This window comes from Bombina bombina, chromosome 8, assembly GCF_027579735.1.
Source record: "Bombina bombina isolate aBomBom1 chromosome 8, aBomBom1.pri, whole genome shotgun sequence".
Taxonomy (NCBI): Eukaryota; Metazoa; Chordata; class Amphibia; order Anura; family Bombinatoridae; genus Bombina; species Bombina bombina.
In genome coordinates, this window is record NC_069506.1 from 271489999 (window position 1) to 271515555 (window position 25557).

General features: G+C 41.5%; 2 protein-coding genes across 7 annotated transcripts in view; one reads left to right on the plus strand and one right to left on the minus strand.

The window, feature by feature from the left end:
- The first annotated feature begins 11110 nt into the window (after positions 1-11110).
- Positions 11111-25423, plus strand: IFT46 (intraflagellar transport 46). Of its 5 annotated transcripts, XM_053691337.1 has the most exons (13): positions 11398-11554; positions 12136-12232; positions 12926-12993; positions 13314-13459; positions 14666-14737; positions 17357-17450; positions 18241-18369; positions 19526-19647; positions 19723-19789; positions 19943-20003; positions 20302-20387; positions 20986-21115; positions 25332-25423. In XM_053691337.1, the coding sequence occupies exons 1-12, from the start codon at positions 11519-11521 to the stop codon at positions 21079-21081; spliced, it is 1074 nt and encodes a 357-aa protein (XP_053547312.1). In that variant the 5' UTR covers positions 11398-11518; the 3' UTR covers positions 21082-21115; positions 25332-25423. The 5 variants fall into 5 exon arrangements, with proteins under 5 accessions (XP_053547313.1, XP_053547314.1, XP_053547315.1 ...); XM_053691338.1 differs by lacking the exons at positions 11398-11554; positions 25332-25423 and adding an exon at positions 11111-11240 and having other exon boundaries at positions 20986-22452; XM_053691339.1 differs by lacking the exons at positions 11398-11554; positions 25332-25423 and adding an exon at positions 11168-11275 and having other exon boundaries at positions 20986-22452.
- Positions 22668-25557, minus strand: part of TMEM25 (transmembrane protein 25) — a 45174-nt gene continuing 42284 nt past the window's right edge. The window contains exon 10 of one of the 2 annotated variants that reach the window (XM_053691342.1): positions 22668-22894. The gene's annotated coding sequence lies outside the window, so the exon portion shown is untranslated. Of the gene's footprint in view, positions 23428-25557 lie in introns of both variants that reach the window. The other variant, XM_053691341.1, reaches the window with a different exon arrangement.

The following is a 25557-nucleotide window of genomic DNA, read 5'->3' on the forward strand; positions in this document are numbered from 1 at the left end:
TTTGGTTATGTTCTAATGTATGGCAGTGACTATAATATAATATTTTAAAGCAAATACATTAATTGTTGCTACAGTTAATTGAAGTTAGTAATTTTAAAAGGGCTCAATTTGTATTTTAAGCTCATGTTCATAGTCCTGTGTAGTTTAACTAGTCATTATTGCTAAATAATTTATTTACTAGACAGGGTTTTACACTCCAGATTTATAAGTCAGTCATTACAGTGAACTCTTTCAGAACTTTACATAAACTGGTTATTGTGATTAAATCCCTGGTAGTTATAAATTAAGCATAGTAAGTTGGTATTCCATATTGGACATTGAACTAGAGTTATTGGTTAATAACAGAAGATTCTGGTAGTTTATTGTGGTATTTTAATGTGTTCATTGTAAATAAGGTAAATTGTAAAGGTATATTTTTATGATCTTTGTATAGAATATTATAACAGCATAAGTGTGGATCATTTGATTCATATCTGGTTTCTATAAATATAATTTAATGTGTTTATAACTTTAACTAATATAAAGAATTTAGGAATAAAATATTGATTTTAATTGTTTTATATATGTATTTTATTGGGGGTTTGTTTTAAAGAATAATTATTAAATAAATTGTATTATAACCCGGCCAAATACTGACATAACAACCAAGGGTATTTTGTTTGTCAGAGACCATTGATTTACTTGTATATTTTGCTAGCTGTATTTGTTACAGCCTCTCTTATTGGCTCATTTGACTGTAGTGTCTGTATGCAAAAATGCAGGGAGCTGATTGGCTACTTCTATGTGTCCCAAATATCATCAATTACTTAAAAGGAAAAGCGCTAATAATGGCTTTACACCTTATAAAAGCTAAATATCTGATTTCAATCAATAGTTAATATTCACTTTAATAATCTCACAATAAAATAGTCATACAGAATACAAGTGAAAATTTGTGCACAAACTTACAATTTAAAATTAACTTATACAACATTAAAAAAACAAAATCCCCTCATACTTTGTAACAAATGACTCATATAATATTATAAATAATTAATAAAAAGTATATTAATAGAAGTCCCACAAGGTGCTTAAAAAGTTGGCAAGAGATCACTTGACCCCCTAAGAGGAAATAACTCTTATCAAAGTCCCAATGATCCAATAATCAATCCTGAAAAACTTCAATACTGACATCCAGGTCACCCAGGACTCCCATTCCTTCTAAAAGATAATAAGAACCAGAAATAGTGCAGCATGTCTGACCAATAAAAGTTTCGGCCCTACTCCGCTATTAAGAGACTCACCCTGACAATACTGAAGGCAACTGACCCGTCAATGCATTTCAACCCGATATGGGTCGTTTTCAAGATTATTTAAGTGAATATTAACTATTGATTGAAATCAGATCCTTAGCTTTTATAAAGTGTCAATGGAAAGACAAACTTCTGCTTTTGGGTAATTGATAATATTGATAATATTTGGGATCCTGAAAGGCAACTTCTATGTGAACTATAACCCAGGCTGTAGGAAACACTCAAAAGTGCACAAAACTTTAGACTGTTTGGACGTATATTTATGTCAACAACATGGTGCTTACAAACCAGGACCTTGTGACATATATACACTTCTGAAAGGCAGCTGACCATAACGTACAAATACCTTCTTTGAAACTCCAGAGTTGTTCCTTTCTAAAGCACATAACACATTGCTGCCCGTGGCACTTCCCACTGCCCTCCAGGAGCACTGTTCAGTGGATTACTGCCATATTGGCTATAGATTAGCTATAGATATACCTGCAGCAAGCTTAGAGCTAATATGTAATTACACATTTAGAAGGAAGTTGTACTTCTGAGGTCTTCAACAGAAACAAAACTCATTTAAATGTAGTATATTTTTAAGCTTAAACATGTATGCAATTTTAAACTGTTTTTACACTAAATGAGGACTTTTATGTAATTTTAAAGGAAACTTGCTGTTTTCACCTTAGCTTCCCTCTTTGGAGATAACAGTATACCTTTAAAAGAAAAAACATATTTCTTTCTAATCAATGATGACAACCAGAGTTCTTACTTTATGTTACATTTTTTTACCATCCACAAGACCAATAAATGTTGAGTATGAGTAATAATGCCCTAGAACCACCACTGGCAGACCACCTAGAGGTCAGGACCTTGTGGCATGAGGATTTACAAAAAAAAATTGAAGTTTGTACTGCATTAAAAAGTGTGTATATATATATATATATATATATATATATGTATATATATTGTGACGAACACCGACTACCCCAACTGGGTAGCTCCGCCAAGAAGGTCCTTCCTGTCCCTGGAACTTGCAGCTATAGAGCGGAGAGAAGTCATTATAGCCAGAGCCCACCCAAATAACCAGACAGAACCTTTATTCAGGTGGAACAAGAACATTCTTTATTGTGAAATACACACACTTATATACACCCAGCTCATCTTAATAAGGGTCTTATCTGACCCCCAGATCTCCCGCCATTCCCACCCCTACAGACAGGCTGGTGCCCCCATTGTGTCCATAGTCCCATAGAGTCCCAGTGGTATAGAGGTAGTTATTCTGGGGTGATCCCGAGGGGAGGCGGCACTTCCAGAGTGTCGTTGGAAAGCCCTCTGTCCCCAGATGCCACAGTCCAAAAAGCGACACGATCTCTGGTTGGGGGCCGGAGCTGCTGGTGATGAAACGTACACCAGAAAAGCCAGGGGAAGTAGGAGTTGTAGGGGGGTCCGAAATCCCAAGTTCCCAACGTAGCTCCCTTCCGGCAATCACCCCACCTCTTGCCCTACCTAGGGGGTACCAATCTCCAAAAGAACGGAGCTCTGGGGCAAAGAGCTTCTGGAGCAACCTGGGGTATAGGTTAGCGGGTGTCTGTGGTGATGTGGCTGACCAACAGTTCCAGAAGCCCAGCCAGTTGGAGAGGGGTTAGGCAGTCAGAGATCAGCTCTTCCGTGAGGATGTATAAACCACGAAACAAGCAATAGAAAGTGTCACGGATACCAGACTGCCAAGGCTATCCCCCATCCCCCTACTTACGGGCACACAAATTATTACAACAGATTTGGCCTTCTCAGGGCTTCTGCGATCTCCCAGACTTTTAATATTGCTACTTTATTGTTTGTACCTCCTCACAAAAGAGCTGATCCCTGACCATGAAAACCCTTTTCAGCTTGCGAGGCTCCTAGAACTTCTAGCTGGCCGCGAGCTGATCTCTGACCGCTTAACCCCTCTTCAGCTGGCCGGGCTCCTGGAACTGCCGGTCGTCCGCATCACCCCAGACACCCGCTAACCTTTTCCCCAGGTCGCTCCAGCGGCCCTTTGACCCAGAGCTCCGCTCTTTTGGGTATTGGTAGCCCCTAGGGAGGACCAGAGGTGGGGTGATTGCCAGGAGGGAGCTCTCTTGGGAACTGGGGATTTTGGACACCCCCACCTCCAAATCTTTACCAGGCTATAACTCCGGTCCCCAGTAACTGATCATGCCGTTTTTTGGACTGCGGCATCTGGGGACCGAGAGCTTTCCAATGAGACCCTGGAAGTGCCACTCCCTCAGGATCACCCTGAAACCGTGACCTAAGTACTGTGGGGACTCTATGGGACTGTGGCTCCTATTTAGGCGCCGGACTGTCTGGAGGGGCGGGAATGGTGGGAGATCTGGGAGTCAGATAAGACCCTTTCTGTGTGTATATAAGCAGAGTATGTTTTCCAATAAAGGCAGTTCTTGTTTCACCTGAATACTGGTCTTGTCTGGTTATTTGAGTGGGCTACTTGCTACAATCACTTTTGCAGCTATATAGCTGCAGGCTCAGGGGAGGAAGCAGGACCCTTTTGGCAGAGCTCCCCAATTGGGGTAGCTGGTATCTATCATGGGAAGAGTCTGGGAGATTGTGTAAGCCATGAAAAGGCCAAAAGTGATGTAAAAAGGAGGGAGCCAGGTAGTAGGGGGGGTGGGGGGTAGCCTTGGCAGCCTGGTATCCATGACAGTGCTACCCCCCCTGAAAGGTCTGGCAGACCTAGCTAGATCCACACACGGGTCGGCCTGGGGCTGTCCGGGGAGCTATTCCAATTCAGTTTGTCAGGAAAGTCCATCAGCATTCCCATAGCTTTTCTCCGGCGGGTACGGAATTGTGAAATTTAAGGGCTGCAAGGCTAGGCTCCACCGCAACAGTCGTCCATTGTCCCCAGAAACTCGGTTGCGTCCATTGTCCCCAGAAACTCGGTTGAGCCGAGTTGTGATCCATAAGGACGGTGAAGGCCCTTCCATACAGGTACGGTTGAAGCTACTTAAGGGCCCATACCAGCACCAAGCACTCCTTTTCCACCGCCGCATAACCTACTTATCTGGGCAATAGCTTCCTACTAATGTAGGCTACGGGGTACTCGTGGTCCTCCTCATCCACCTGGCTTAGTACTGCTCCAAACCCAAACATGGAGGCATTTGTATGGATACAAAAACGTTTGGACAGGTTAGAAGCCGCCAGGATAGGGGCAGAGGCTTGAGCGGTCTTAAGGTTTTGGAAGGCTGTTTCACACACTGGGGACCACAGGACATGTTTGGGTAACTGTTTGCGGGTCAGGTCGGTCAGGGGTTTGGCCAGGGCACTATAGTTTGGGACGAACTTGCGGTAGTACCCTGCCGTCCCTAGAAAAACTTGGACCTGGGTCTTGGGGGTTGGCCAGCTGGCAACTGCCTCAATCTTGGCCGGCTCCGGCCACTTCATTCCGCAGCCTACCCAGTGCCCAAGATACTGGACCTCCAAGCGCCCTACCATACATTTGTCTGACTTGAGTGTCAGACCTGCAGCCTCAATGCAGTCCAGGACAGTACCCAGATGGACCAGGTGATCCTCCCATGTATCGCTATAGATCGCTATGTCATCCAGGTATGCGCAGGCATAATCCTGGAGGCCATCAAGGAGGCGATCTATCATCCTCTGGAATGTCGCCGGAGCATTCTTCATCCCAAACGGCATGACCTTAAACTGGTATGGGCCGAATGGGGTGATGAAGGCTGACTTCGGAACAGATTCCGGCTCCAGGGGAATTTGCCAGTACCCCTTGCAGAGGTCTAGGGTGGTCAGGAAGATGCCATGGGCGATGCGGTCTAGGAAGTCATCCACCCTGGGCATGGGGTAGGCATTGGTCGTGGTTCTGTCATTGAGCTTAAGATAGTCTACGCAGAACCGTGTGACCCCCCTTGGGGACCAGGATCACCGGGGATGCCCAGGGACTTTTGGACATGCAATAACACCTAGGTCCAGCATTTCCCTGAGCTTGCTGTATATACGTTCCCTAACTTAGTCGGGGACCCATTACTACGGCTGCCGGAGGCGTGCCTGCCCCGGGGGCTCCACTCGGTGCACTGCTACCGGGGTGTACCCAGTGTCAGTGGAGAACATGTCTTGTTGGCCCTTTAAGACCTGCCTGACCTGCTCTTTATGCTTTGTCGCTAGCCTCTCATCTAGCTTTATGTCCCTTACACCAGTGGGTGTCCTACTCGGCTTGGGTAGCTCCGGCATGGGGAGGCTCTCTGAGTCCTCCATGGCCGGAGCACATATGGCGGCTACCTCCTCCTGCCTCTCCTGGTATGCCTTCAGCATGTTCACATGAAAGGTCCGGCGGACCCGTTCATCTGAACATTTGGCTACCAGGAAGGTCATATTGCAGAGTTGCTCTACCAGTCGGTAGGGTCCCTGCCAGGAAGCCTGTAGCTTGTATGTTTTGACAGGCTTTAGGGCTAGGACCTTTTGCCCTATATCTAAAGTGCGGTTACGGGCATTTCGGTCGTACCACCGCTTCTGGCTATGTTGGGGCGACCTGAAGGTTCTCTCGTACCCTAGTGGCGAGGTCTTTCAGGCGGTCCCTGAACTCCAGGACATATCCCACTATGGAGTGTCCTTCTTCCCCAATTGATCCTTGCCAGTGGGCTCTAAGCAAGTCTAGGGACCCCCTCAACCTCCGGCCATATACTAACTCAAAGGGGGAGAACCCAGTGGACTCCCTGTAAGCAAACAGGAGGTGCGGCAGGTATCGTTCCCAGTCTTTGTGAGAGGCCCAGAACGTTCTGAGCAACTGCAGGGGTTTTATCCCCCAAAGCCTCCATAGCTGCTGGGTGAGCTCAGCAGTGAACTGGGTTTCCTGGTCAGAGATGATCTCCCAGGGAAAACCCACCCTGGCAAATATCCAGAGCAGCGCATTGGATACTGTATCTGCCTGGATATTAGCCAGGGGAATGGCCTCCGGCTTTCGGGTGGCATAGTCTATCAAGGTCAGGATATACTTCTTCCCGGAGGGACTGGGACTGGGCAAGGGTCCAACAATGTCCACAGATACCCTGCTGAAGGGTTTGTCAATGATAGGGAGGCGGTGTAGGGAGGCCTTGGAGTGGTCTCCAGTCTTGCCTACTCTCTGGCAAACGTCACAGGTCCTACAGTACTGTCTAAAGTCCCCTGTGACCCCTGGCCAGAAGAAGGTCTGATTCAGTCCGTGGCGGGTCCTTGTGATTCCTAGATGTCCTGCCAGGGGAATGTCGTGCCCTATACGCAGCAGTTCGTACCAATACTTTTGTGGTACCACCAGATGGTGCTTGGGCATCTGCCTGTCTCCCCCCCTCTCGGTAATTCTGTACAGGAGTTCCTTCTCCCATTCAAACCGGTCCCCTCTCAGGCCACCTGGGTCGGTCCCTGTCTGGGCACGGTAGGGAGCTAAGGTCGGGTCTGTCAAGGTCTCCTGGGCGAAGTCGTGGGGGACGCCCAGGGGATTTGGTCAGAGGTCAGGGTAGGAGGAGCCACGTGTGGCTGGGCAAGGGTAACAGTGGCCCCCTGTGCCTGCCTGCCGTAGATCCAGACTACCTGGTGGTGGTGCAGGCGGTTGTTGCCTGTCACGGCTTGTACAGGGTCCACCTCATGTAGGACCCCAACCTCTTCTTCTGCCCAATTGGCATAGTCAGCTGGGCCCTCTGATTCCAAACAGTGGGCGGCAGCCCTGTAGCACCCAGCAGGGGCTATGGTCCATTGAGCTGGGGGGTAATTTCTTGCTTTTCCCGCCGCCGGACAGTAGGCTAAGGTATGACCCGTCTGATTGCATTCATAGCACCGCCGGGTAAGCTGGGCCCGGTGGGGTGGGATGGTGCCTGCTGGGTCTGGGGGTACCAGGGAGCCACTGGTGGGCGAGCGGAGGCTGTAGTGGATAGGCTCACCGGGCGAGGCTCAGGTCGTACCTGACGCCTAGCATCCAGGTACTGGTCAGCCAGGACAGCGGCTTGGTCAGCTGTCTCGGGCTTCTGATCCCTGACCCACTCTCGTACCTCCCGCGGGGAGTGAACATAGAAGTGCTCAAGCAGAATGAGCTGGGTGTCTTCGGCCAAGGTGGTTACTTGGCAGCCTGTGAACCAATAGTCCAAGGAGAGGGTGAACCGGTGCGTCCACTCCTTAAAAGGCTGCCCCTCTTGTCTCCTGAGTCCTCGAAACTTCAGCCGGTGAGCCTCCGGCAAGATAGCATACTGGGCTAGGATGCGCTCCATCACCCGGTCATGGAAGGCCTCAAGGGCTCACCCAGATAGCTTTCCAAGCAGGAGGATAACTCGGTTGGCACTGGCAATGCCCTGCAGTTCGCACTGCGCCTCAAACCCTTGGAGGTATCTGTCTACCTCTTCGTCTTCTTCTTTGAAGGCCTCCTACAAGAAAGTGCTGGATGAACCAAACGATAGTGAGACTAAAGTAAATAAAACAACATACAAATACCATATGACAGACACAAAAATATGATCTGGTAAAATGTGATAAAATAAAAAAGTCCACTTAAATAACCAAGTGATGATCAGATTGGTTGCTTCCTCTTCAAACGAACTCCTGTGCAAACATGAGTCCCGAACCGAAAAACAAGAAGGAAAGAGGGCGCCCAAATGGTGTGATAACTTCAACCAAGGATAACGATACAACAAGGCTAGAAACTTACTCACAAATTTCCAAGCACTTCAACAGTGCAGGGGGAGCAGGCTGGACAGTTAGAAGTCGACCAGCTCTCTTATGCTCGTTGGAGAAACGTTTTGGACACTCAGCCAGAGAGCCTCTCTGGCTGAGTGTCCAAAACGTTTCTCCAACGAGCATAGTGAGTGTGCAGGTTCAAAGAGGTAGAAGTAGCCCAAATCAAACCTTACAAATTCCGTGCGAGATCAAAGTGATTTTATATTGCGTAAATGTTTTCGGGATCTTCACCCCTTCCTCAGACGTCTGAGCAATAAAATCACTTTGATTTAATTCCAGAGAGTGCATTTGCCTTCATATTGGATTAAATATATATATATACCATAATCGTGTTTGTAAAGCGTCCGTCGCCAGTTACGCATGCATCCTCAAAGAATGTTGACTACGTGAGACAGCCAAAAGAATGTTGGCTGCGCACGCAGCCAAAAGAATCCCCCTGGATGCAGGGAAGCTGCTTTCAGGTGGATTTCGAAAATGGCAGGGCTGCCATTTTCGGAATCCACCTGGATGCAGCGTAGGCAAACCTGAAGCCTTAAAAAACCCAAAAAAAACATGCAACCGCGTGCACAAAATAACGAAAAAAAACCACGTAACTGCCCACAAGAAATAATAAAAAACACGTAACCGCCCGCACTAAGTATAACAAAAAAAAACTAACCTCCCGCACGATATATTAAAGGGACACTGTACCCAAAAATTTTCTTTCGTGATTCAGATTGAGCATGCAATTTTAAGCAACTAATTTACTCCTATTATCAATTTTTCTTCGTTCTCTTGCTATCATTATTTGAAAAAGAAGGCATCTGAGCTTTTTTTTTGGTTTCAGTACTCTGGACAGCACTTTTTTATTGGTGGATGAATTTATCCACCAATCAGCAAGGACAACCCTGGTTGTTCACCAAAGATGGGCCGGCATCTAAACTTACATTCTTGCAGTTCAAATAAAGATACCAAGAGAATGAAGAAAATTTGATAATAGGAGTAAATTAAAAAGTTGCTTAAAATTTCATGCTCTATCTGAATCACAAAAGAAAATGTTTGGGTACAGTGTCCCTTTAACAAACACCTAAACCGCAAACCCCCACATTGCAAAATAATTAACCCCTAATACGCAAATAACATAATTCAAATATTAACCCCTAAACCGCCAACCCCCCACATTGCAATAAACCTAATTAACCAATAAACCCCTAAAACGCCAAACCCCCACATTGCAATAAACTTAATTAACCTATTAACTCCTAACCCGCCAACCCCACCACATCGCAATAAACCTAATTAACCTATTAACCCCTAAACTGCCAAACAACGCCTAAACGTCCACAACGCAAATAACTAATTTAATTACTAAGCCCCCTAACCTAACACCCCCTAAATTAACCCCAATGCTAAGTTACAATTAAAATAATAAAACCTAACATTAAATTTAAAAAAATCTAAAATTACAAAAAATAATAAACTCTAAAATTACAGACAAAAATTAAAAAAATTATGAAAAATATTTTTTTTAACTTAATCCCTATGAAAATAAAAAAGACCCCCCAAAATAAACCCCCCCCCCTAAACTAAACTACCATTAGCCCTTAAAAGGGCCTTTTGTAGGGCATTGCCCTAAGTTAAACAGCTCTTTTACATTTAAAAAATACTAAGTCCCCCTAACAGTAAAAAACACCCACCCACCAAACCCCTCAAAATAAAAAAAACTAACACTAAAAAAAAACTAAACTTGCTCCTAAAGGGGCATTTGTATTGGCATTGCCCTTAAAAGGGCATTCAGCTCCTTTGCAGCCCATTAAATTCCTAAAATTAAAAATAAAAAAATTAAAAATCTTAAAACTAAGCCCCAAATAGGTACTCACCATTCCTGAAGTCTGGCGGAGAAGGTCTTCTTCCAGGCGGCTCCATCATCTTCTATTTTCATCTGAGCGAAGGTGGCACGGAGCGGAGGTGCGGATCTGGCTTCCCTGATGCACCGATCCTCAGTGGCAGTTCTCAGCCACGGCCTTCAGCGGCGGTGGTCCTCAGCGGCATGGAGTCTCCTCTTAATGAGATCGTCCGTCGAAAACACTGAAGATTGAATGCAAGGTACCCCATATTTATTGGGGTACCTTGCATTCCTATTGGCTGCAATTTTGAAATCAGCCAATAGGATGAGAGCTACTTAAATCTTATTGGCTGATTTGAACAGCCAATCGGATTTCAGTAGCTCTAATCCTATTGGCTGATTTCAAAATTTCAGCCAATAGGAATGCAAGGTACCCCAAATTGAATGCGGTACCTTGCATTCAATCTTCAGTGTACGATGGACATCGGATGAAAAGGAGCCTCCACACCGCCGAGGACCACCGCCGTTGAGGACCGCTGCTGAGGATCCACGCAATGGGGAAAACAGTTCTGTGCCACCTTCATTCCAGTTGAAGATAGAAGATGATGGAGCTGCTTGGAAGAATACCTTCTCCGCCGGACTTCAGGAACGGTGAGTAACTATTTGGGACTTAGTCTTAGGCTTTTTTTTTTAATTAGGTTTTTTGGGCAGTAAAAGAGCTGAATGTCCTTTTGAGGGCAATGCCCATACAAATGCCCCTTTAGGGGCAATGGGTAGCTTATGTTTTTTTTTTTAATGTTAGGTTTTTTTATTTTGGGGGGTTTGGTGGCTGGGGGGGGGGGTTACGGTTAGAGGGTAATTGGTCATTTGTTTAGGTAAAAGAGCTGTTTAACTTAGGGCAATGCCCTACAAAAGCCCTTTTAAGGACTATTGGTAGATTAGTATTAGATTAGGGGGTGTTTTTATTTTTAGGGGGATTTTTTTATAGTTATAGGGTATTAGTTTAGGTTTAACTTTTTTATTTTGGATAGCTTTATTTTTTTTTCTGTAATTTTACGTTTTTTATTTTGTTTAATATGTGCTTTGGGGTTTGTATTTTGTGTATATATATATATATATATATAAAATTTAAGGGGGCTGATGACAGCCTAGAGCCCTACATACAGGAAACCCAATCACGCTTTTCCGCAAAATCCACAACAGAGATTTTGTACGAATTCGAATACTATGCCTACTTTTCATATAATGACCACTGGGGGGCGCAATTTATATTCTGCGGTAAGAAAATTATTAATAGAACATGGACGTTCTGATAATTTTGCCTACTCTATAGTTCCTTGTTGGTTGTGGCTACGAATCTGAAGGAGAAAGTATAGAAGTGACGCTTAACTACAGGAAATGAGTAGATTGTTTCGGGCGTAACTGTCTTTACTATGGTAAACACGACGACGAAATTGAGTCAAGTGTTTGTGTAAGGACGGAAATGTGAAATTGTTACTTCATATGACGGCGGAAGTATGGGGCTTATGTCAAGTAAAAGCGGAAGTACTGCTTGAGTACGTACTACGTTCTGTATGGGCAGAGTAGCTCATTAGTCTTTGTGGGCGGAAGTGTGTTGTGTATGGAGGTGTTCAAGGGCGGAAATGTGACAGTAGTTTCTATAGAGACAAGATAGTTGTTATGATGAGGTAGGAGTTTGGATGAAAGGTAGAGGATGGCGGATTCTGAGACAGAGGGGCTGCGATTGCAGGTAATAAAAAGGGGGGTCTTTACGAAAGACAGATCACTTTGGGCAGGAATTTCGAGAGGATATATAAGTGGCTTTATCATGAAAGAAGTGGGTGAGTAGATAAGTGGGGATACTGTCGGTTTTATGCAAGAAAAAGTGGTGTCTGGAGCAATTATCTGTGATAAAGTGACTGGGCAAAAACAAGATGAGAAAATGCATAATAGGTTAGAAGGCTTACTGGAAACATGAGTGAGGGATAAATAGCTGATTTGAGAAAAGAAAACCCATAGAGAAGATAGGTTAAAGGAAGAGGTTAATGAGAGGTTTAAAAGTGTTCATGGTCAAGAGAGCTTAATAACAAGGTTTACTGGGTTGTTGGAAGGATTATGGGGTGATGATCTATCCTGAGATAGCTACGCGAAACCTTGGAACTCATAGCTTTGACTTGGTGGCAACAAATGTATTCAGGCAGAGATTTCAGGACAAGCGAGAGGTCAGAGAGAGTTGACCTTTAATAAGGCTAGGTCAGTGTACTTGGTTTTTACATACTTATTCCCAAGAGGTTCACACTTCACAGTGTATGAATTTATCTCTGTTTTTAGACCAAGATAGTCCAAAACCAGCCATATGACGAAACCCTTGAAATCAATGACTCAGAAGAGGTTGCAAGTGTTTACTCGCCAACTCCCAGAAACCCAGGTGATTGGAGTTGAATACTGTAAAGGTCTAGGCTTGTGAATCCTAACATGCATACTTCTGTGCAAGGGTTACACAGACCTTGTGCTTAACAAGAAGGTTTATTGATCTATGCCCTATAGATCTTGGATCTTACCCAGATTGTATAAACAAACATATCTGTACATTACTTCTTACCATGAGTCTTTGTTATTGCACATGTGCCCTGCTCTATGGAATGAGGTGGCACTTTACAAATAAATCATAATAACAATAATGGGTAGACAATTTAGAGCAAATTGTTTTGATGCTGTAGATTCAGGCCTGGATGTAAATATTCTTTCTAAGGGTTTACATATGTCTAAATGTTTTTTCGATCACACATATAGGCTGAGTTGTGTAGATCTACACTTAGGTGTACTGAGATTGGAGAACAATGCAAAACATGAAATATTAGCTGATCTTACATTGCATCCATGCACATTTTTTATGCATCAATTAAACGGTTTACTTTGGAGGTCCCTCCAGCTTCAGTATTTTTTGTACTTTTATTTGAAGCTGAATCACTAAAGAATAGAGGTGGGTGAACTTTAGTGAATCAACTGCATATAATAACATATACTCTGGTGCTGGAGAGATCTCTTAGAGAATTTAACATAATGAGAAAAGTGTATATAAGGGGATGGCCAGAATATGCATTTCTTTTTCCTCTTTCAGGTGTTGCAAAGCCCAGGGCCAGTGTGAGAGATATTGCAGATGCGAGCAGTGATGAGGAGAGTGCAATGGTAATTGAGTATAATCTGTGTCTGCAAAATGGTCTTCTGCCCATATGTATGTGAATTCTGTTACTTTTTGTGTCTCTACTCTGTGTATGCTGTACTATACATGATTACTTCCACTATTTTCTATATAATCAGCCATGTGCTTAACGAACAGAAGGTTACACATTAACTTTTTTTTCAGTTCGGAAAAGGCAATCAGTATGGTGTTCTGTATTCTTTTTTAGTGTTAAAGTTATTATGAATGATACTAATATGTATCTGTATTCCATTAGCACACTGAGCATAATTTGTTGTTGTCTGTACGGTTTATGAACATCATTCAGGATGGGAAGAAAAAGAAGGATTTGGGGAAGTTGGGTGGCATTCGTGGGGGCCCTCAGGCGTTTAGTGAGGATGAAGACTCCGATACAGATGACGGGGACGATGATGATGAGGATGATGACGAAGAGCATGGGACATCTAACGAGGGGTGAGAGAAGACTAACTACAGCTAATCATGCACCAAATATCAGAGAGTTATCTATGAGATGACAATTAATTGCTTTATGTAAATGGGAACAGACCCCCAAAGGCAACATGTATAGTATTACAGCATGACAGTCAAAAGACTTTTCAATTTACTGTTATTTGTACCCTCTGTTGGAAAGCATACATAGGTAGTCTAAGGAGCAGCAATGCACTACTGTGAGCTAAGTGATGATTGGTGGCTACATACATATGCTTCTTGTCGTTGGCTTACCAGATGAGTTCATCTAGGACCCAGTAGTGCATTGCTACAAAGGAGCCCATCTGATAAGTCAATGACAATTACAATCAATCTTCTCTTCCAAAATACTTATTTATTTATTTCTAGCCAAATTGGTCGGCAAGTTTTCCAAGTCTTATGGGTACAGTAAAATGCTTTTGAATTAACCCTTTTGTTCACCATGTAAGGGAAATGCTCATTTACATGTGTGAGATTAACCTTTTGCAATCCAAATCCATCCTTGCCACTGCTAAACCACCTGAATGCCAATTGTATCTTGACATGATGGGTATACTGAGCATGATTGCTCAATCACTAGATTGTTACTTTTAATATTTTACAACATTTAAATTTATTAATTGAAAGCACTGTTTCTGGTTTGGTGTGATCTGAAAACAAGATGACGACTATGGGTTTCTATTACATGGACTTATGATATAACTAAAGCACTGAGTTTGCTCCTTGCAAGGAGTGACATAAGGTTAAAAGGAACAGTAAAGACAAAATGTAACTTAAATGGATTGGCTAGAGCATGACATTTTACTAAACTTTTCAGTTTACTTCTGTTATTAATGTTGCTTAGTTCTCTTGGTACCTTTTTGTTCAAGAGCAATCCTAGGTGAGCTCAGGAGTGTACACATCTTTAGCCGCTTGGCAGCATTTTGAAACAATGTTTATAGTAATTTTACATATAGTTGCAAACACTGCTGCTATAGAATGCTAAAGACACATGCATGCTCCTATCAGCCTACCTAGGTTTACTCTTCAACAAAAGATACCAAGCAAACAAAGCAAATTATATAGAAATTGGAAAGTGGTTTAAAATGTCATGCTCTGTCGGATTTTAACTTTACTGTCCCTTTTAAGGCATTGCATGATGTATCTATCCTCTTTAGTAGCATGTGTTGACCATTCCTGTCTCATCCCCAGTTATGACCCTGCAGATTTTGCACATCTTCCAGTGACCAGCGAAATCAAGGAGTTGTTCCAGTACATAACCAGGTATGAGTTTTACAGAGCAGACACTAAATTATATTAAGAGGTTATATGGAGCAGTAAGATGACTGATGGGGGCTGTGTGGCACATAGGAAGCTTTATTGGGATTAGCTGCATGGTGCAACAGGAGGTGCATAGGTAATGTGTGGGATTTGGCTTTTGTGATCAGTTCTCATTTAATTGACAATGCAAATTCTTATCAGCAGTGCTATTTGCACAACTCAGCTGTGTAACTAGCGCTGCTTATAGGGTAATCTTTTTGCATGGGACCTGCAGAGCACTGCTGGTCCAAATAGGTACTTCTACTATGTGTTTAACCCCTTTGCGGTGGTTAAATACAGAGGTGCAGAGTCACTAGTCTGTAAATCATGTGCTCTAAAGAAATAGAGCATGTAATATTTTTACTATAATGACCCTTCAATAACTGCATCTTCCTAATGCTAAAGTCTTCAATGTCTCGTCTCCTTTCACTGCTTAACCTCCCTCTAGCATTAGCTCTAAAATCTTTTTAGTGATCACAGCAGCTCTTGCAAATACCGCCATAAAGAAGATTTTGATGATGTATTTATCCATATTTCTTTGTTTATCCTTTTTTTTTTTTTAATGAAAATAAGTAGATGGTCTCTGATTAACCACCTGTAATTTGTGTGAAACGCATCAGATGGGGACCCCCTCTATGTTTTATGCAGCATAAATAATAAAAGTTACATTTTAATGTCAGTCCCACAGAGCTGTGTGTTCCACTGCTAACTTTTTCGCTTATAGTAAACAATTTTGCCTCTTTCCCTGTAATACAATACCCACATTTTTTCATCATTTAGAAAGAGCTTACAATTTTAAGAACATGTCCAATTTACTTCTATAATCAAATTTACTTTGTTATCTTGATATGTGCATTTGGATCCTTGGTAAGGATCCGAATGCAGAAGTAAGCAGCCCCTCGGTCCCTTCGGATATTTTTGTTGCCGGATTGATTCCTGTAAAAGATCTCCACTTAAAGATCTCAATTTGCATAGATCTATAGTGGGGATCTTTACAGAAATCAATCCGGCTGCAAAAATATCCAAAGGGACCGAGCCGCTGCTTACTTCTGCATTCGGATCCTCACAAAGTATCCAAATGCACAACCCTAGTAGGGCGTGCACATGTGTAGAGAACTATATGGCAACAGTTTTACAAGAATGCTTTTGAGCACTAGATAGCAGCAGTGTTTTCACATTGTTTAACATTGTTAAAAGCATTCTACTAGAATTGCTACCATGCATGCTCCTGAGCCTACCTACCTGCTTTTCCACACTGGATAGCAAGAGAATTAAATAGTCAATTTGATAAAAAAAGGGGTAAATTGGAAACTTTCTTAAAATTGTATGATCATGAAAGAAAAAAAAAATAGTTTCATATCTCTTTAGGATAATACTTTTAAACATTTTATGCAGACATTTTTGCTATACTTTGTGTATATAAAAATGATTAGCGCCCCTATAACAACATACAACTTCTGGGAGCTTACAAGACTTGAAAATATAAAATAATGTACATTTTCTTACTTATTCAGAAAATCTAAAGCAGGGATGCCCAGACTTTAGTATGTTATCTGCCTGTAATACAAGCAGAGATGTGTAAATATTAGGGCTGAGTTAGACTAGTCGACTAATCGATTAGTCGATCGGTCTCTCATTGTTCGACTAGTACGGCATTAGTCGATTACTGATATTAAATTTTGCTATATTTTAATAGTCAAAAACAGCCGTAGCCAGGCCTTAGCCTAAGCCTACTACTGATTGCGGATTGTCTCACTTGGTGGCAGTTATGATGACGTCTTATTTTGTACTCGTAGTAGACAAAACAAATTTTGCAAAAAATTTAAAATATTTTGAAAAACTACATGAAAAGGCAGTTAAGTGCAACATTTGCGGCGTGCAATTGCAGTACAATAAATCCAAGACTTCCATGTTAAGCCACCTAAAAAACAAACACCCGTCTGCAGTGGTAGCGACAGAGAAAAAGGACAGCAACAAACATCCATTGCAGCTTTTACAGTACAACAACGGCAATGTGACTCTGATAGCTAATATGAGTTGATGTTTTTTTTAAATAAAAACTTGCATGGACGTGTTTTGCAGATTTTGTTTTTTGTTCACATATTGGGGGTTGTTGTGTTGACTAGGTTTTAAAAATAAATTAAAAAGAGAACATTTTACAATTACATTAAAAATATTTCGCATTTAATACCTATTTTCTGGCAAGAGGGGGTGCTTTCAACTAGTCGATAGTAAAAATATTAGTTATGCACACCCCAATTATAATCTCAGCAAGTATCTACTTATGTTTTTACTCTCCACCTCTCCTAACCATTCCTGGTCTTTCTCCTTTGATGTGATTGTACCCGATAGCTACTGAGGAGTTTTTTATTACATTACTTTTTTAGGACATACGGAAGTTAGAATGAGGGCACTGTTTAATTTTTTTTAAATTGTGTTTGTGTGTGTGTGTGGGGGGGGGTATGTTTTAACCTCTCCTAGTAGGTGGCAAATTATGCTATTTTTATAATGTTTCATACAATATCCCTATACGGAAGGAACAAAAACATTTATCCATAATCTGGTTTTCATTTTGTTTTCCAGATATACTCCTCAGACCATAGATTTAGACCACAAACTAAAGCCTTTCATACCAGATTTTATTCCAGCTGTTGGGGACATTGATGCTTTCTTAAAGGTGAGTATGTTAATTGGACATGAAACCCACATTCACAGATCACAGGTGAGGATGGTTACCTTTAATAGCCATTCAAACCCCTTTGTGTCAACTTGTGTGACTAAAATCACCAGGGTCTGTAAACTTTTGATCAGGGTCATTTGGGTAGTTTCTGTTGTCATTATGATTTAAAAAGAGTAAACACAGTTGATTGATAATAAATGGCTTCAGCCAAACACTAACCATGAGTGAAAGAAAAGTTTTTGTGTTATCATTCATATTTTCTGAAAAATGGCCAAGAAATCATAAATTCTGCCAGGGTATGTAAACTTACGAGCACAACTGAAAATATGTTCAGTAGCTGCTGATTGGTGGCTGCACATAGATGCTTTGTGTTATTTTACGGAATCCTCCTAGCAAATCTTCTATAATGAACAATGGATTATTGAGGATATTCTTAGACAAAAGCAGTATTATATATTTTTTATTTGGTTAAAAAAGGTCTTATAGAGCTTGAATTTATTCAGTAAATCTAAGCACATTTATGTTTTGCATAGTGAACTGATGTCTTCTTGTAACAACCTTCTACAGGCATTGTTCTCTTCTGTGAGTCATAATATATAAATCTAGTGATTACAGAATATACTCCTATACAATATGATTTCCTGGTAGCTGTTTAGTACACACACAGACTGTGTGTTTTTTTAAGAGTTTTATGTAGTTCTATTCCCAAAGTATTAACATGTGCTGTATATTTTCTGTTTTTAGCACTGTCATTTGTTCACAAGTGTTTTTTTCCCCCTTTACACAGGTTCCACGGCCAGATGGGAAACCTGATAATTTGGGCCTTTTGACACTCGATGAGCCTTCCATCAAGCAATCTGACCCTACAGTTATGGCTCTATGGCTTTCAGAAAACTCCAAACAGCATAATATCACTGTGAGTAACTGGATAGTTAGTGGTGACGGGACAAAGAGTTTTGGGCTTGGAAATATAGAGATATGCAAGAGAAAGAAGAGAAAACATGTTTCTAGGCTGAAGGCTGTCGTGTCGAAATATCAAACCCCACAAAATGTGGAACGCCGTCACTTCCGAAGACGTGGTTTCTCGCAATCCGAAGGGTTGCGCATGTGCAACTCCTGCATCTACAAAATACTTTTAATTTCTGGAATTCCTAACACTGCCCTTCCGATTTTGGAACCGATGAATGAGCATGTTTGGGTTCCATATTGGTGCTCTCAAGAGTTTCCAGCTGATGGGAGATGTTCTTTATGTATTATGTACTTTTACTGATTCTGTCTGATTTGGAGATCAGTGTTACTTGACAGCTCTGGAAATAGACAGGAAAAACAACTTGAATTATTAGTGCTGTCATATTGGTGCTCTCAAGAGTTTCCAGCTGATGGACGTTGTTCTTCATGTATTTACAGAGCTGTCAAGTAACACTGATCTCCAAATCAAACAAAATCAGTAAAAGTACATGATAAAAATAACAATCAGAGCCCAATAACTGCGCCTGCTTTTTACCCGTCATGTATTGGAAGAGCTCTGAATCCAGCTGTTGAAACTCATTCATAAGGTTGTCCACAAAGCACCAATATGGCAACACTAATAATTCAAGTTGCTTTGCCCGTCTAGTTTTATAACCCGCGCATGCGCGCTCAGCGGTTCCAAAATCTGACAGGCAGTGTTAGGAATTCAAAGTATTTTGTAGCTGTGGGACCCCTCGGATTTCGAGTAACCACGTCTCTGGAAGTGACGTGTTTCCACATTCCGAGGGGTTTGATATTTCAACAGGACAAAAGGAAACACACTGTGCTGGAGAAAAGGGTCATGTAGTGCAGAGGAAGGGGAGAGAGAAAGGAACACACAATGTAGGCGAAAGGGAGAGGGGGGAACACACGGTGCTGAAAAGGGAGAGAAGAGGAGTGCTGGGAGGAGAGTATGAAAACACTGTGCTGAGGAAAGGTAGAGAGGAGGAATGCAGGATGTTGCACTATGAGAGAGACCAGCTGTGCTAGAATGAAACTGTTACCAGTAGGGGAGTGTCTGTAGTTCCATATTTCATACATTTTCATGTCTCTGCTTCCAACAGCAACAAATTAAGGTTAAGAGTCTAGAAAATGCAGAGAAAAACCAGAAAGCCATTGATACTTGGATAGAAAGTATCAGTGAACTTCATCGCTCAAAACCTCCTGCCACTGTGCACTATACAAGGTGAGAATTCTCCTGTGTACCTCCACCATTTTTTGTGCACTAAACAATGCTTGACCAACTGACCTCTTTCCACAGGTCAATGCCAGATGTTGACATGCTGATGCAGGAGTGGCCACCAGAATTTGAGGAGTTGCTGGGAAAGGTGAGGCTGAAAACCACGTAAACCTACCTGCTGCCAGGGACTTTCATTCTGTTGCAGGGACTTGTAATATCCAGTGAGGTTTTTTTTGTTTCTAGAATTAACTGTCTGCCTTAAAATTCAAATCTTTTTTTTTTTTCTTTTCCTATAAATCAGGTCAGTCTTCCCACAGCTGATATAGACTGTGACCTCCCCACATACATTGACATGATCTGCGGTAAGTGAGCACGGAGGAGGGCATTAACTAACCAGACTGCTTGGTGATGTATAATGGAAACTGACCAGATAGCATTATCACCACTCTTTATTATACAGTGTGATGGTGTCTGCAAAACCACATCAGTGCGTTTACAAATACACTCACAGGCAGCTTTATGATGTCTGAATGCACAGAGCCTGCACCTTACAGTGTGAATTAGATGAGTTTTACAGAGCAGTATAGTGTATCACGTGCCACAAGATCAGCAGTCTCTAGCTGTCATACCAGCACTTGCTAACAGTCTTACTCTTTGCAGGTGTCCTGGATATTCCCGTCTACAAGAGCCGCATCCAGTCGCTGCATTTGCTCTTTTCTCTATTCTTAGAGTTTAAAAATTCACAGGTGGGTAACCTCTTACCAGCAGCTCCCTTCCAAACTCAGATGTGGGAAGATGGCCTCAGAACTTCCAGCATAGACCAATCCCGTAAACATTTAAAGTTAACATAAAACCCAAAGTCTTTTCTTTTATGATTCAGATAGAGCATACAATTTTCTAATTTACTTCTATTATCATATTTCTTTTTATCTTTTATTAAAAAGCAGGAAGGTAAGATCAGGAGTGTGCACGTGCCTGTAGACTAAATGGCAGCAGTTTTACAACAATGTTATACATTAGCAGGAGCACTAGATGGCTGCACTATTTCCTGTCATGCGGTGTTTCGGATATGTGTACGCTACCTACCTAGGTATCTCTTCAACCAGGAATAACGGGAGAACAAAGCAAATTTCATAATAGAAGTAAATTGGAAACTTTTTACAAATTATATTCTTCATCTGTATCATGAAAGACAAATGTGGGATTTCTTTAACTTGCATTAGTACACTGTGTTTTTAAGGGGGGTATCAAACCCACTCTAGCAAAGATTCTAGAAATAAAATGTATTAGGGGCTCATGTGTTGTATTACTGTTTCATTGTTGTTATTCCAAATCTCTTTTCAGCATTTTAAAGCATTAGCAGAGGGTAGAAAGGAGAGGATCTCATCTGGAAATACAGCACCACACAGTGGGGACACAGATAGAGCCCATTATAACTGAAGCAGCATCGCTCCAAGGCTTACCTGTGCCACAGGTGTCTAGTAATTACCCGCAAACTCCTAGCGCTTCTCTGTGCGAGGGCTGCGTTCCTTTATATAACATAAGTATATATTTATAGAATTTACATTTTATTTACAGTGTTAGATTTATATGGTTCCCTCCCCCTTTTTTTTACAAAAAAATACAATTTATTCTATTTAGTGAAGTGGTCAATACTTTATAGTTGTGATGATGATGTCTATGATTACGGTGTTGTAGCACCGAAACCGGTCAGGCGTTTTTTTTCTGTTTGGGCTTTGGAATGTTTTATCACCTCTGTGCTTTTTAACTTATGCACAATAAAGCTTTTTTGTTTTACTTAATGCTCAATCACAAGGCTTTTTGGAATCCTTTTTTTTTTCACGTTTGCATTAAGCAGTTTTTCTTGGGGAACCGCTCCATTTGACAGCCTTGTCCGTGCCTGCTAGTTGTATTCCCTGCAGCTGAGTGTTTTGGATCCTGGGTGGTGACATCAGCTCTCTGCTACTGAGTCAGTGATTGGCCCACTTACTACCATGTGATCAGACTGGAAGAAACGTTACAAGGAGAAAGTGCGATACGCTGCTTCTCTGATGTTTGCTGCTGTAATTATCTCCCTTACCTAGACCGCTGGTTATTACATATAGTGGGTGAGTGAATTTCCTTCCCTGCAGATACATTGCTCTTTTACCCGGGTTGTGTTCTGATACCAGCTAATACCAGTGGAGCTGGCGGTCAGACATAGGCAACCAGGTAACTTTTGTGAGCTGATGTGTTTTTCTGTTGGAGTTTGATTCATACAGTTAATCGTTTGGTAACCCTGCTTATGAGTCTCACCCAGGGTTTTGGATATAAATATCAACATCACTATTATTACAGGGAGCATTGAACTGTCTCATTTAACTTACCACCACCGGCTTGTTCTGCCCATTTTACCGTACTCATCTTGTTTATTCTCTATTAAGTGAACCTGGATTTTTAGCATTTCATACTACAGGCATACAAGGTTTTATATTATTAATGCTTTATGAATGAATATTTCCGTAATTTAAGAATATAGGATTTATGCAAAATGTTTAGATTTTACTTAGATAATATATAATTGTTGTCAGCAGTTTTAATTATATTCAGCATTTAATTGTAGCACTACCCACCCTATCTGTATTTAACCCATTAAAGTTCTCTGTGTCTCCTGATCGGTACTTTACTTGTGTGTTTAACCCCTTTACAGTGGGTATTACACTGAATTATATTAATTAAACAAAGTGATGCATTAAAGTACATGCATTACTTCCCTGTTCCTTTAATTTAAAAACTTGCTGTTAACATTAAACATGTTTTTTCTTAAACTCATCAATTTCTCTTTTTGCAATGCATCATCTTGTAAAAGGTTATTTCTTATAAATAATGTTTCCCTTTAAGAAGTAAAAGGATTAGTTTGCTCCATGGTGTTTCTCTGAACATGATTTAACTCAATAATTACCTGTAACTGATGTAATTTGATGGTTTAACTACACAATCCCAATGGTTTGTGTATTAATTTACTGTGACAATAACTCAGGACAGAGTTCTGGGCACCACAGTTTATTGCCAGTAAGCATATGGAGGAGGGTTACATAAATGTGAGGATCCCACCGCTTGCTTCTATAGCACCCAGCACATGCAAAAGGAAGACATTATTCCAGTTTCTGTTGAAGCATTAGTAGGATAAAGAGACTGTCCTGGTATGTATGGTCAGCGGAGTGACAAAGCACTGTAGAACCTTGCAAGATGGGTTCCACATCTACCATAGAATCTGAGGCAACAAGAAAGTATACATCATAGAGAGGTTATCAATTCTGGTCTCTGTAACATCTATGTACTGCTCTGTACAGTCTTGTCATGCTCAATACGCCTCTCTTTTTAACCTCTGAGCCATATAGCTTCTTCCTTTCACTTCCTTTTGTAGCACCTCCAGTTACTTAAAGTGATGGTAAACTTTCCCCTTTGTATAAACAAATCCAGAATGTCAGTTATATTTAAGATAGAGTTTCAATTATCAGTTGTAATGGAGATACGGTTTAATGTAATGCTGAAAATAAAATACCCTGCGCTCCGGCCTCCCACTTCAAGATTTTTATTTTTTATGAGTTGAAGGTTTGAACTATTCTCCAATCTGCACTTTTTACCATCACTTTCCATCCCTATAACTTGCTGTAGAGAATCTGGCCCAGGGTCCAATGGGTTGAACTGAACTAGTGAATTTTAATGACATCAACAACTGAAATCCAGTCTGCCTTTCCAAGCCTTGTCTTTATTTATTGCACCCCCTGTGCAGTGGTGAGGAATCTGTCACATTACAAATAAAGATAATAAAAATGTAAGAAGTTGTCAGAACTCACTATACCACCTTATGTTAACTGTCATACAATTACCAATACCACCTTTACCTTTTAGTTTCTCCTAGCCTATTTAAGCCTTCCCCTGACGTCAGCCAGGTGCTTAGTAATTGAGTTTTATCCCTAGGTAACTCTGCTACAAACTGAGCTCCTGCTTATTTCAAGCTACCTTATTGGAAAATTGTTCAAATCTTTATTCAAGGGAAACTGACACCCTGCTACGGTGTTCCGTTTTCACTACTTTGGTTACAGTATACATTTCCGTTGCATTTCCTCTCATATTATCAAACCTGGATTATACTTCAAGCATCTAATTGCTTTTTCAACATCACCAGAAGATTTGTGAAGTTTTAATCTCCCGCGGACTTCATTCCTGTGACGTCAGACGCCAACCGCAACCGGTTTTCAGTAAGCTGTCACTCACTGCCTATCAGCTGTTGTCTCGAGTGCCGCTTGAGTTCTCTACTCTCAGCTGATTCAACAGGTAACCTACGACTAACTCACTACAGCTAACTGAGTTGTGTAACATCTTATTGTGACTTTAAATCTTTGGCGCACACCTCACTAATTATTGGTCACAGAGGAACTGCTACATTAATTGTTTTGTGATGCATATGAACTGATACTTTTCCACTAACCATCAAAAGAATTACTTTGTTAATTTGTTTCTTTATGGATACTTAACATATTAAGTTACTCCTTTATTTTCCCAAGTCTCCACATAGACCTAAAGTTTATTAACTCACTCTGAGCCCCATTATGGTTAACGTCGTCATATGTTAATTAAGTGCTGAGTGAAACATTATATCTGATCCGCAGCTGTAGATCCACAGCAATAGTTGAAAGAACTTTAAATCTGATCCCTAACAGAATTACTAAGCCTTAATAATGGATCCAGCGGATCTGCCGCAAATTGTTTACAATCTTACACAAAAGGTAGATCAACTAGGACAGGCCATGAGTGCCTTACAAGTGGAGAATGAAACTTTGAGAAAGGTTATCAGAGACACTGTGAAGGTTACAACACCACCTCCGGTAAGCCAACCTGAGCCTCAAATAGCATCCCCTGATTTCTTTTCAGGCGACAGACGTCTATATCGTCAATTTAAGAATGCATGCATGTTGCTTTTCACACTCAAACCTAAAACTTACCCTAGTGATCACCTGAAAGTTTTGACAATGATATCTTTTTTACGTGGTGAACCCAGGATCTGGGCAGACTCGTTTTATGAAACACATAATCCTATTCTCACTTCCCTACCAGATTTCCTCACTGCCATGGATGAATTGTATTTGGATACTAATTCACAAATTACAGCTGAAACTAAGATGAGAGCTTTACGACAAGGTTCTAAACCAGTTGAGGTGTATATCACTGAATTTAAGCAGTTCTCTACAGACTCCCAATGGAATCAAATAGCTCTTAGAAACCAATTCAGACTGGGTCTCTCTGAGTCTATTAAGGATGAGTTGGCTAGAGTGGTTCTACCAGATACATTGGAAGGGCTGATGAGGCTGTCCATACAAATAGACAGGCGTCTCAGGGAAAGGAGAAGTGAAAGACACAGTTCTGAAGTTATCTACCGAAAACCTACGCCTCCCATATCCCATGGGGCTACCAGTAGTACCACTCAAGAGCCGATGGAGATTGGAGTTCTAAGAGGTCCTCTGTCACTAGAAGAAAAGCAGAGACGCAAAACTCTAGCACTCTGTCTATACTGTGCTAATCCTTCCCATTCCGTAAAGGAATGTCCACTGCTACAAAAGAATAAGAAAACTAAGTGCATTATGACTAACATTTCTACCTCAAAGCAGAATAACCCTATTTATTGTATCATCTCTCTCTCTTTGCAGTGGGAACGTAGACGCCTAACCACTGAGGCTATTGTTGACACCGGGGCCCACGGGAATTATATAGATTCTACCATTGTGAAAATAAATAAAATAGCACTTGAAAGAAAAACCACTCCTGTCTCTATTCGTGTGGTTGATGGCACATACATATCTAGCGGTCCAATAACACATCATACTGGCCCTTTATTGGTTACCACACAAGACAATCATCATGAATATATTCGTT

Coding starts and splice junctions, on each gene's coding strand:
- IFT46 (XM_053691337.1), top strand. CDS start 11,519: ATGGCGGATTCTGAGACAGAGGGGCTGCGATTGCAG. Junction 14,738..17,356: donor TTGTTCCAGTACATAACCAG/GTATGAGTTTTA, acceptor TTTGTTTTCCAG/ATATACTCCTCAGACCATAG. Junction 19,648..19,722: donor GCCACTGTGCACTATACAAG/GTGAGAATTCTC, acceptor CTCTTTCCACAG/GTCAATGCCAGATGTTGACA.